The following is a 12,967-nucleotide window of genomic DNA, read 5'->3' as shown; positions in this document are numbered from 1 at the left end:
TGTTATTCAAAAGTAAGAACTTTATTACCAAACAAAAATTCAACAATTGTACTGAAAGAACATATTGTGAAAATTCCACAAACTGTGACCCAGCCAGAATAAAGGTAATCTTTTTGAAATGTTGAAAACGAGAGAAAAAAAAGCCAGGAAAGCGGGTAATTTGCGTAGTTCAGCTTGCTTGCTTGTTGAGGGATTGGGGTTATATTATAAAAAATACTGGCCATGCTAGTTTCTACCCCAAAACCTCCAGCCCCTTACCAACCAGCTATCAAATAGTTATCCCCTTAAAGTGACGGCTGTCGTCAATTAACTATTTCTATGAAAAGAAACGCTAGGATTTTGACGATGTAACATTTCATTTTGAATACTCTTTCGGAAGTTGTGCGGTTGTCTTCAACGGCCACCTGGTCCACGACAAACACCTGAGTTAATTTGAAAGCACGCTGATACGAATGATAGCGACTTCACACCGATTCTACACATTTTGGTGGCGCAAAACCGACTGGGGAAATCCAGCTGACCTTGGTTCAGTGGATTCCAAAAATTAATACGAAATAAGATGATAAAAGACGGGACTCGGTATTTTCCTGGGCACGTGTGAAAACGAGGCATTGCCTGAATGGTCAGATGACACAAAATCCGTACTCCTATTGGTCAAAAAGTGACAGCAGAGGTGGCCCTAGGATTATATTACTTTTAATGAAAGAGAAGTTTCTTACATAGAACTCGAACGACTGCACTGAAATGTTCGCTTTGAAATAATAGGGCATATTCGTTAGATGTCTATGGACGACGGAACATTGATAAGCAGACGGTCTGACCCCAGAACTTGTATCCCCAAAGTCATACATGTATCACGATAAACACAAGTGTCCAATAAAATTGTTGCTCATTCAATCATTCAATGCCTTGCCCAATGCGCTTTCAGTCCATGGTATGTTATGACATCATCATGTTATGTTGAGGACTCTTAACGATAACGAAATCATTAAAGGCCCCGTATAAGTATAGTAGCATATCAATAAACCTCTTGGAGAAATACAGGCAAATATTTTGTGACATTTAGTAGGTGAGGATGGTAAAACGAAAAATTTCAATCACGATAGGTATCATTAGCTATTCCTGACTAATATGGAAAACCTTGTTCAACCATGGTCAAATAACAATGACGTTCTTATGGTTTGTGACATTTACCGAAACTCATATCTGAATTATTACAATTCGAACTCTAAGTTTTTTAAAACATTTTTGAGCAAAGCGTTTAGAATGCCTTGATTTCACAATATGCCATTTTATGAATCACTGTTCCGACCAACAGTTTGTTGTCATAGTAACTGGCCGAGCTGGCTCCACTGACCATGTTGCCGTCATCCATGAAGACTTGCCTGATGTCAACCTTTTCGTAGGGGGCGCTCTTGGATTCGAAATGGACTCTCAAAACCTGTGAGCAAAATGCAAAAATTTGCTATCGATTTGCAATGTAAAATTCTTTTCAGGGGTTAGTCCTCGGGACGAGTTATTATCGACCGTAATATTTGATGATCTCGTCTGACATCATAGAACAGCAAATTCATACAAACTTTTTGGTCAAATTTGAACTTGCTGATTCAATATGAGGAATTTCGCAAAATGTAAACTTTAAACCACAACCAAGCACAGTTTAACCGGCGAAATCCAAGACAGCTTTTTAGGAGGTGTGCCTATGCTCAGCAAACGTCATAACGTTCACTTCGTGTCGCAGCAAATATCCAAAAAGGCAAGGAAAGCTCCTGGACGCTATAATCTAAAACGAGCCGTTATTAGCAATACGAGGTCTACAGGTAGCAACGATATCTTTGGCAGAAACCGTCAAGAACTGACTATGGCACTCACGTGCGAACCCGCTGGGTTCGTGATGTTCTTGGTATGGTCAATCAAGAGGTGAAGAACGGGATGACATCCCAGCCAGAGATCGCCCGTTTGTTGGTCAACTTCTATGTTGTCAACTCCAGTGTGTACTAGAATTGTCTGTATGATAAACATATTACAGCAAACACATAACATAAAAGGCGCCATGACTGTGCCTTTTGGTAATCTATATATTATTATATGAGCCAAAGTCTCTTGCTCTACTTCATACGGCACATTGAAATACCCAGCAATTGGCTTGTCAATGCCGTGTACATATCGTGCGTGTGAAAGGCGCTGTTGGGCTATTGTTGACAATCGTATTCAGGTCCGGACCTGAATAGAGCTACCATCAATAACAATGCATGTGACACACATGCATACTACGTCGATAAGCCCAATGCTCGGTATTTCAACACGCTGTTTGGAGTAGACCAAGAAGTTGTACTTCATAGACGGGACAAACGTACTTCAATTACATATATTTTGCCCAAGGTCAAAGTCACTGGGCCTCGAATTAACACACTGCCAGACAAGTTGCACAGCGGTTTTTGTTTTGCTAATTGGTTCTAGGTCTTCGAAAATGGAAAGCGGGTCATTTGTTGTCGACGTGTTCATGGTTTTTAAAACTCAATGTAGACTAGAATAAATGTGTCGCCAATGCTCTATTACACCAAATCCCTCAAACACTATGAGGGTTATAGTCCACATCGTTTAGGTACACTGACAAACTTTGTCACTAAAATTTCAACACTCTAAGTTGCAATCACGTTTTTCCACACGGTTATTCGATGTTTTTCTTCCGTTAAAGATCGGAGGCTCTACCGTCAACGAGAGCATTCAGGAATTGCCACACGTGGAAATGAATAACAAACTATTGGCCTCTTTCATACAAACTAACTTGCTTGTAGATTTCCGACTTTGAGAAACATGTAAGGTCGTAGCCGATGATCAGAATGCAATAATCTGGGAAAGGTATACCAAGGAAAGACATGCCTGTGCGTCTGCCTATATTGTTCTTTGCGCTCTTTGTGCATCTTGAACCATCTTCATCACTAATTTTAGAGTCATGATGTGAAAATTCTGTAACCCTCTCATTGATGTGAACACAACGTAAAGAAACGCGTCGTTTTGAACTTGTAACTCGAAGTTCAAGGGCGAAAGGACGTGAGACGTTGTGGTCGTCACTCACCTGTTTCTTTTCAAGAGAATTATCTTTCTTTATTTCCAAGACAACAATACTGCCTGCAGTCGGTTGCGCCACATACAGATATCTGTTGGTATCCAAGAATTGGCAAATGAAAGCCACAATCATCATACACATCGCCTTTTAAACGGTCAGTAATGCTAATTTTTGATGATTTTTTCACTTTTTTTAACGTCAACCATTATTTCTCGTTCTACTCCCCCAAGCATGTTGATATACACAGTATTCAGCTTGTCAACTCAGCCTGTACATGTGGAAATTGCGTTGTTATTATTGTTGACAAATGAATTCTGGCCCAGACTAAAATTCGAATGTAAACAATAACAGACTCATTTTACACAGTTAGACGCTATGTTGACCAGCAGAATAGTGGGTGATTCAATATTCTTTTGGAAGTAGAGTGAGATCTTGCAATTGACATGCAAAACAAAATTGATGAAAAAAAATCGTCAAAAGTTAGCATTACTGACCCTTCAAATTTCAATGGGTTTATTATAAAATCGATTCGGACATCAGGCCATAAAATGGAGTGACCGTGGTATAAGTCATACGCCCGAGAACTATGTGCCTGTGGTTCTGGTAACGCGAACAATGGTCTTTGAAAGATTTTGACCCCAGACAATTTTTAACCAGAATAATTTAGTGAAGTTTACCAGATTTTTCACCATGCATGGCTTGGTTGGTCGGAGACCTAAAACATACAAGTCCTTATTCTATTTTGCAGACTGAGAAGCACTTTCTGGGGAAAGGCACACATTTTCAAGTTTTTATTTGGGACTAAACACGTTTTGAAAGACGCTGAGGCACTACTAGAAGGAAATTCCGTCACTTAGGACATGATAGAACAGTTTGAAAGTAATTTTACAAAATTATTTGGCGAAAACTTACAAGAAAAATAAAGCGGGCCGATGAAACTTGCTTCACTGGTCCGACTGGACTGACAGATTCAGTCGTGTACGGGTTTCCGCCGATTCGAACCCCAACCATACACAACTGAATATTCCAGCGTCTACAGTTCGGCCAGCTTTGAGTAATATTGTATTCAAGGCTAAGACGCGAGAGTATTGTTAAATATTTGTGCACGTAATCGTCCCTTACCTGCCATCTGGTGATACGTTCACGCCGTTAGAGAAACGAAAACCAGAAGCAACAATTCTATCTTCACCATTGTTGTAGAAGCCAACCGTTCCCCAAGAAACCAAGGATAGCCCTTCTAACTCCCTCAGCCAATTTTTGACGAAGTACAAGTCGTTAGTGAAATAAAATGCATCTGGTCCAATTGCTACAACGTCATTGACACTGAAGAGGAAAAAACGAGAATATTTTGTGTTCATTGCTATACGAACTTAGTGTATATCAGTGGTCGTACGCTGCGCACCTCACCGTGATTTCTGATATTTAACATTGTGCGCTTGCGCATTGGTAGGCGATTTGTGTATTGAAGCAGACGAAAGGACAATTTTTTACCGCTTACCATAAGTACATGCAGTGATTGCTCGGGTTATGCTGGAGTTCCAGTGCTCAGTTTTGGATATTTTTGAACTATCATTTTCTACTATCTCTCGTTAGCCTGTAGCTGGCGCCGCGCAAGCGCCGACCGACAATACGAGACGAAGGAGAAAGCATGGGGAGCATACCTGTACATATTCTTGCCAGTCACTGTTTTCAGATGGTTCAGTGATCTTGCCTTGTCGTCGAAACGGAAAATCTCTACTCTGTCTTCGTCTGTCGTGCGATGATGATTGACAGCGAAGAGCCGTCTCTCTCCTGGAAAAGGGTCATGTGGTAAAAAACATTTACATCTTAGGTGCGTCGTTGTTCAACCAAAAAATGACTCGGATATATCTTCACAACTCACACGTTTATTCTTATTTTCACCATACTTCCTAAAATATTTCATATCAATGGCGATTGTATGTTGGGTGTGTATGAAAGACGAATATTGTGTGTGTGTGTGTGTGTGTGTGTGTGTGTGTGTGTGTGTGTGTGTGTGTGTGCTGCAAAGAAAAACAATAATTAAACAACGCCAAGTAATAATCGAATTTTCAGAAGTGCCAATGTGCAGGCGCAAATTGAACGACTTTTCCGATACCAAAGTTTTTAGCATTCATCGAACAAGCATTAAGAACACCTATTTGTCTGATAAATGGCTTAAAGTTACAAAATCGAGGAACATTTTCGAAAAGACGAAACACTCTCACCTGTTTTGGGATCTTCATACAGACTGATCCCATGAGGATGAAAATTCTCTCGGTCAAAGTGTCCTTTCAATGGTAGCTCCATCGCGTTATTCTCGGGATGGTTGAAGTCAAACAACGAGATTTTACCCTCCAAGAACGGTGGGACAAGTCTTGGGTCACTGTAGTAATTCTTACCTCTTATTCCCTGAGATATAATCGATAAAAATGTTATGCAAGTCTCTACATTTGCCCCTTTTGAGCGAAAGACGACACACTGGCTAATTTTAAAACACCGAAAAGATCGCGAATATCACGCAACCTGTTGGAACAAAAATATTCGATCATATTTAGAGGTGGCATCGGCTGAACGATCCTATTTTCGCAACATTCTCAATCCTTCGAAGATTTCAGCCATCACAAGACAAAATGTTTCTTTAACGCTGTGGTGTAGTTTCGATGTGGTGAATACAGATTGCACAGAGATACATTCCATTACTACAAGTCACCAGGACCTCCGAGACTGAATTATCTAACATCAACAGGATCTTTTGAATGAAATTCTCAGGAACGACAACAACGGGCATATCTTCTTCTTTGAAAATGGTCGAAACATAATACAATAATAGAGAAAGATATCTGGGATAGTAAGAGAAGTGATTGACTATAAACGGCGTGGAATAATGCTGACATTTGAGGAGTTACAAACAGAGGTAATGGGGAAATCAAGACAGAATGTAAGACCTCTACATTTTATCATAGACTCATGAAAGCCGGAACACATCATCAAAACAGCAGACAGCTACTCAAAATAAAGAAAGTTACTAGATTATTGAGTAAGAACTACCATGGATTCTGACAAATAATGATGTCAAAACCATATCGCTGTGCTGGAAATTACTGCAAAAAGTCGACAAAAATCGCATTGGCCAAAGTGAACTGAAAATCTTGCCCTCACCGGCAACTACGAATGTTATTTATTCGGTCGTTTTCATAAACAAGAGAAGTATAAATAATAAACAAATAATTAGAATAGTAATATATTTCACAAAGCCCTGATATTTTTTACTCAAACAGCAGGAATGTCATATTTATGGCCAAGATGAAACAACTGAATGCTCTTAAGTGCAAATATGTGTAGAAGGGGGAAATGCACTTCTCACTCTGTTGGATCAAAATATGAATATCAAATTTACCGATGGAGGCAACCGACAATGACAACAACTTGGCACCAGATAGCATTTTACTGCATCACTTCCTCTGTGGGATACACAGTGTTGTCGATGAGAAATCGATTTAATTCTTGATTGGAATAAGTCCTGTGTAACTGAAATGCTATTCATCTCAATGAGTGAATGTTTTGCCATTCACTTGCAAGACTCAGAACAAAGTCGATGATTCTGTGACCAAAATGCGTAGTTTTCGAGGCAAAAGATTCGCCTCATTCCTGTAACTTTTTTTTTGTTTCACACTCCCTGTTTTCAGATAATTGTTTTACTACATTTCGTTTATTTTACCTACTTACAGTTACGTGGACACGCTATACCATGTTTGAGCATGTAGTACCTGCTAAAAGTATGACTAAATATCAACATTTCAGAAAACAAAAAATACCTTTTCGGAAAACAAAAAATTGCTCGTGCAGGATTCAAGGTCGGTGACTATTCTCTATTGATATTGACTCATTGTATGTTAATTTGCACACCCAAAATGACAAGTAATAGACTTCTTACACATTAATACATTTATTTTGGAAATCGATTATTAATATTAGATGAGCAGAAAGGGACATTACCGATGAAATAAAGGCCAGACCATCGCTGGATACAGTAATGTCTTCAGATCCGACATCTGATACGCCATGAAAGGGAAAAATAAAATAAAATGGTGGGTCATTGATGTTTTCTCCTCTGGTGACAGAGAAACACTGACAATTTATTTCTGCTCGACAAAACATTCTTGCCCCAGGGAACATCTCCAACCATTATGTCGTACCTCGTGTGTGACCTGTCGTTGTGTGAATTGTGAAGTGAACCTTCTTCAACTGGGTATTTTTGTTATTTTCACTGCAGAAATGAAATATATTACTCGCTTCATTAAGGTGATATGCACCTCGAAAGTGAAAGACTTAAACTTTTGCCCAAACTTTCCTCAATAAATCTTTCAACCATTGCCTTTCAAAATCAAGAATAAAAATCGGGGGTCACAGTGCACATTTTGGCACGAGGGAAACACATTACCCAAGATTTAAAGGTATTTGAAATTCAAAATGGCCGCCATCCCTGTGTTAACTCTATGAAGAAAAATAACATTTTCGATATTCGAAAAAACTATGACTGAAAACTTTTTAAGTCTTTCACTTTCGAGGCGTATACTACCTAATTAATACTGGAAAGACAATTGAACAAAGTCAAACAATTGCAGTACGACATACCTATACCGTCCACGACTCTGCATGGCCCTGGTCGATGATTGTGGATAGTCTTGAAGTAACCTAACACAAGCCTGTACAGATAAACGGGTTTATTTTCGTTACTCATGACTTCATTACAAGGAAATTTGAAATTTGTTTAATAAAATGACCACATGAAATAACATGACCACACCAGTAAACTCTCTCTCTCTCTCTCTCTCTCTCTCTCTCTCTCTCTCTCTCTCTCTCTCTCTCTCTCTCTCTCTCTCTCTCTCTCTCTCTCTCCATGCTCTCGTCCGGCCTAAAAGGATATGTACTGGCCAGGACTCATCACTAATACCGATCTCAAGGTCGCGTACCTGGCCCTTAAATGTCAAACTCTATAGATGCTGGTAAATTTGCGTTGTTTCATATGTTAAGTACTCCAAGCTTCCCTTATAGATTCTCAGGAGTGTCAACAACCACTTCGCGCAAAATATGCGCGCTCATGTTTCAGCGACAGGGCGATATACCTGGCGGATAATCGCAAAGAGGGAATGGAATTGTGTACGAAGAAAGAGTTTCAATCAATGACCGGGAAAATACAATGATACGATCAGGGTAAATTTCCCTGATCTCGCCAACCGGCCATCATTATACGGCATGCCACGGTTACACATGCAGTGATATTTATCCTAGCACAGCCTGTACCACGGGTCCCTACATTTTTAGTCGATAGATCGTATACGTATACGCTACGTGCGTACGTTGCCGGACAAAAGACACGTCCCGGTCACTCTGTGGAGCGGCCTTGAACAACCGGACAACAATTTGTTGCATTTATGTAAAATGGGAAAACGCTGGCAAAGCGAGTACTCTGTCGCTTTGCCCTCTCTTATTCTGTTCCGAACATCCGAGGAATAGGGGAAGTGAATCACCTAAATCGTTGCGACTCGCTTTATATATCTACTAGAGTTTCGCCAGGATGGTTTCAAAGGAACCTGTAATGTATGGCCATGGAATAGCCCGATCAACCGACAGTCATTATCGACCCCAATCACATGTAAGAGTAGGCCTACTCACACGAGCCTGCCAAGGTGTGTCAAGATAACGGCTATTCCGATACATGTAACCAATCCACGCAACATTTTGCCGTCAGAAGTGCGGTGGAGTGGTAACTATCCGGCTGGAAACAGACAAGAATCTGACCACTGAATCCATATATCAAATACGCAAATAAGTCTGTCAGGTTCAAAGGTCATGTCGCGGCGAACTCGTTAGCCTGTCCCGTGTTAGTTGCATTGTATTTAGACTTCTAAGGGGCGACGTCAAAAGTTCGATGTGTCTGATAAAAATCTTAATTCTTTAAGTTTTGCACCAATGCCGCCCCCGTAAAACTTAATTGTTGAATGTTGATCAGAGGTTCCCATTATTTCCTTACTGCGATACTTCCAATCATACTTAAACATACTCGGGATTGATGATATCACAAAAGATAACATTATTCAAATGAAAACCACCTTTATTTCATTCAAAAAAAATTCTCGGTCAGTCACTGTAAATAGCTCACCAGTTGTTTCGTGTCTCGATCGACTTTGCCTCAAAAGAAGCGAAAATTACTACGCAATTTTATAGAATTCTTAACCAAACAAAAGTATCATATCGTTATATTGTTTCTGTCTGATAAAAACTTTTTTAGGTTGAACCTCCCATCCCAAACTTAAAGAATCCAGTTTTTTATCAGAAATCGATATTTTGACGCTGTCCCTAAGAAGCAAGCCAAATGCGTCACTGGGAGATATCATCGTGCCTTTGGTTAGTCCCAACCACCTGTTGCACAATGTCCCATCTTGTAAAGTTGCGAGAATGAGGCTTAGTCTGAGTCGGGGTCTTAGTTTTGTGCTGACACCATGAGCAACAAGATGTGAAATTGGTATGCTTCCTTGTTCCATAGAAAATGATGTTTTGACCAAGAAACAATGTGCATCCACAATTACATGTGCAAATTTTGTGATCACTTTTGATGTCTATGAATGAGGTCACCCCTTTGTGGATTCGTGCTTTTCCCTGTCAATGAGGTAACTGACTGTACACATTCACAAATGCAAATGCTCATTTATCTTACGGTGTTTGAATTGAGCACTTGCCCAGAAACCAACTAACCGAATTTAAAGGCTATCGGGTAATTGGTGGTCACCTGGAGGAGATGATCGTTTTATCAAAAACTTAGAAGATTGGCTTCAAGAAAAAATGTGAAATCTGTTGTGTTCTTCTCTAGGGTCTGTGATTGCACATGTCGAAATGAAATCATCCTAAAATCTACCGAGTACAATTTGAAAACGAGCACGAGAGCAGTTACGGAAGAAATTGTTTTATTTTGTGTGTAAATAAAAACTCCAAGTGATTTGCTACAATGGCTTGTCTAGCTATCTATCTATCTATTGTGGGTCTTTATTCAGAAGTTCTAGGCCATCGGCCCAACATACTTAACATAGTTAGCATGGGGGTCACGTGACTGGAGCCAAAGTGACAGGTCACACGTTCACATCGCTCTGAGAAAAATACAATGGCTTGTCGTTCTTAAAGCAAAGTGTGATTTTCTGTGGAATAAGGTTCTATGATAAGTTTCTGGCTCTCCACTATGTCTTCAGGCCTTGGTATTACTCAGTTACCGAGCACGTTTCAAGTATGCGAGAATCTCCATATTATGTACTGTTACAGTAACACCATCTGCCCCACGAGTGCTCGTGGATCAGCCAATTGACAAAAATGTAATTAAGCCATACTGTAGAGCAGTAATTTGTAATACTTTCGTAATTTGTAATACTGCAGTAAATTGTAATAAACTTTGGAGTAATTTGTAATAATTGAACTAGCGCAATTTGTAAATAAAAATGGAGTAATTTGTAATAACAATCACTGCAGTGATTTGTAATAAAATTTGGAGTAAATTGTAATTCGGCCTTTTTTGATGAACCAATCTCTAATTTGAATGGTGGTACTAGTCAGTGAGCAGACGCTGATTACATATCCTTTTATTTCGAGCAAACATGTTTTCTTTTAATCATGTTTTAGCAAAGTTTTAACATGTAAAAGGAATAGATGGATTTTCAGGTAACAGACGGCCTTCTATCTATCTATCCACGGTAGGGGGAGCACTGCCATCCTTCCCTGAGAACCGAAACTTTTGAATAGTTTAAGCGGGGCTATAGCACACTAAAGTTTCTATCGAAAGAATGTTTTATATCTGGAGCGATAGTAGCTGACTCCTATATAAAAACGGCAGGTATAAAACATAACCAGTGAACTCCTTGATTCATTCGAAGGAAACCTTAGTTTGCTATAGCCGTGTATATAAGTATTCAAAATTATCTCTTGTTTTAGTATATTTGAAGAAATAATACAGTTAGGCTATTGACCAAACCCTAATGATGTAGTCAATTTGAAGCTGGATTAGGTTTAGGTAGGCTGTCCCCAGTAAGTTACTTACGAATGTAATTGAAGTAGTTGATCACGCGATCGTCATTGCTTCAGAATGGTGTCAATTTAAGTTTATTGAAAACGCTTTATAAACAGTACTTGTTGATGATTCGGTTCTCAGGGATGGATAGCAGGGCGCCCCCTACGATTGCTAGATAGATATCTGTTACCTGAAAATCCATCTGTTCCTTTTACATGTTAAAACTTTGCTAAAACATGATTAAAAGAAAACATGTTTGCTCGAAATAAAATACTATGTAATCAGCGTCTGCTCACTGACTAGTACCACCATTCAAATTAGAGATTGGTTCATCAAAAAAGCCTTATTACAATTTACTCCAAATTTTATTACAAATCACTGCAGTGATTGTTATTACAAATTACTCCAAATTTTATCACAAATTGCGCTAGTTCAATTATTACAAATTACTCCAAAGTTTATTACAATTTACTGCAGTATTACAAATTACCGCAAAATTTTATTACAATTTACTGCAGTATTACAAATTACGAAAGTATTACAAATTACTGCTCTACATTAAGCCATACTCCAAATATAAACAACGCTAACGTTTTACGAAAGATGCGTACAACTGATAGCATACCACAAGTTGTAAAGCATCGACGCATCTTTTGCAAAACTTTGTTACAAACCCGAACGTTATTTACGGATGGGGATCGGAGGCTTGCCTCGAGAATTCATAAATTTTGAACAGCCCCCCCCCCCCCCCCCCCACCCCCGGCCATAGGCACACGGCGAATTTTAAAATCAATTATCTGAATTTTTAATGTTGAAACATGCTTTTTATTAACAAATGTGCAAACGGAAATCGTGTGGCCAGATTTTGAGGCATACAGTGAACAGTGCCCATCACTACACTACATTGCAGTGCAAGGCTGTGGCCGTTTAGCTCTGCTGTTACTTATACACTCGGCAAATTTTAAAACCACTTGTCTGTAATTGAATGGTGAAACATGCATTTTATTAATAACTGTGCAAACAGAAATCATGCGGACAGCTTTTGAGACATACTGTGAGCAGCGCCCAGAACACGGCTGTGGCCGCTCGGCTGTATTGTACACAGTCCATTCCACCGGCGCTAAAATACAGCTTTAGCGCTGCTAAAACGGTCCCCTAAATCAGCAGTTTCGAAAATTGCCCGGTCGTTGCATTTGAACGTACCGATCTAAGTAAACTTAATCCGAAAAAGTCCGCTTTGTTTCAAAGACCGAAGTCCGAATTTCGATACACAGATAAAAGTATTGGTCTGTAACTCACCTTTTGGTGAAAATACGTTGGGGTCAATGATGAAAGACACCTCTGAAGCAGCACATTTGGGTTTGATGTACACTGACAAATCATTGCATTTGGGCAACGGTGCAACGTGCACTTTTGCTTGATTTACGGGGATTCTACACGGGGTGTCAGCAGAGGGTCTTTCCCTGACCATCCCGGTGTGGAAACTTTAAACTTGGTGACACTCAGAATAATTTGCAAAAAATTATGTAACCCGACTGTTTGTTTATCATTTCTTGAGTGACTCTCTCCTATTCTTCCGTCCCCAAGGTAGTAATTAATGACGGCTTCCTTACATGTGTGTGGATCATTACAAAGAAGCCTTGGGCCTCCAGATTTAGAAATGCGCAGTTAGGCCAAGAAAAATAAAAAGTTTGTTTCTCATCCTCGTGCGCGTCAATTCAGACCCGCCGCGTCAACCTTTTTTTTCTGCTCATGAGAAAATAAAATGAAAACAAAAATAAACGCAAAAATACGCGACGATAGCGCATAACACTGTGCTGTATAAAACAGAACTGTAAACAAAA

The 12,967-nt window shown here is 39.5% G+C and overlaps 1 protein-coding gene across 1 annotated transcript; it reads right to left on the bottom strand.

Moving 5' to 3' along the window:
* On the bottom strand, positions 1–8,922 carry LOC139114358 (serum paraoxonase/arylesterase 1-like). Its single transcript, XM_070676039.1, has 9 exons — positions 8,747–8,922; positions 7,706–7,776; positions 7,067–7,122; positions 5,296–5,479; positions 4,732–4,861; positions 4,193–4,393; positions 3,080–3,161; positions 1,873–2,007; positions 1–1,441 (listed from the first exon to the last, which is right to left on the bottom strand). The coding sequence occupies exons 1-9, from the start codon at positions 8,809–8,811 to the stop codon at positions 1,262–1,264; spliced, it is 1,104 nt and encodes a 367-aa protein (XP_070532140.1). The 5' UTR covers positions 8,812–8,922; the 3' UTR covers positions 1–1,261.
* Positions 8,923–12,967: the final 4,045 nt, after the last annotated feature.

Source organism: Ptychodera flava, chromosome 16 (genome assembly GCF_041260155.1).
Source record: "Ptychodera flava strain L36383 chromosome 16, AS_Pfla_20210202, whole genome shotgun sequence".
In the NCBI taxonomy this organism is placed as follows: Eukaryota; Metazoa; Hemichordata; class Enteropneusta; family Ptychoderidae; genus Ptychodera; species Ptychodera flava.
The sequence above is the reverse complement of the archived record's forward strand: the minus strand, read 5'-3'. Positions and strand labels throughout refer to the sequence as shown.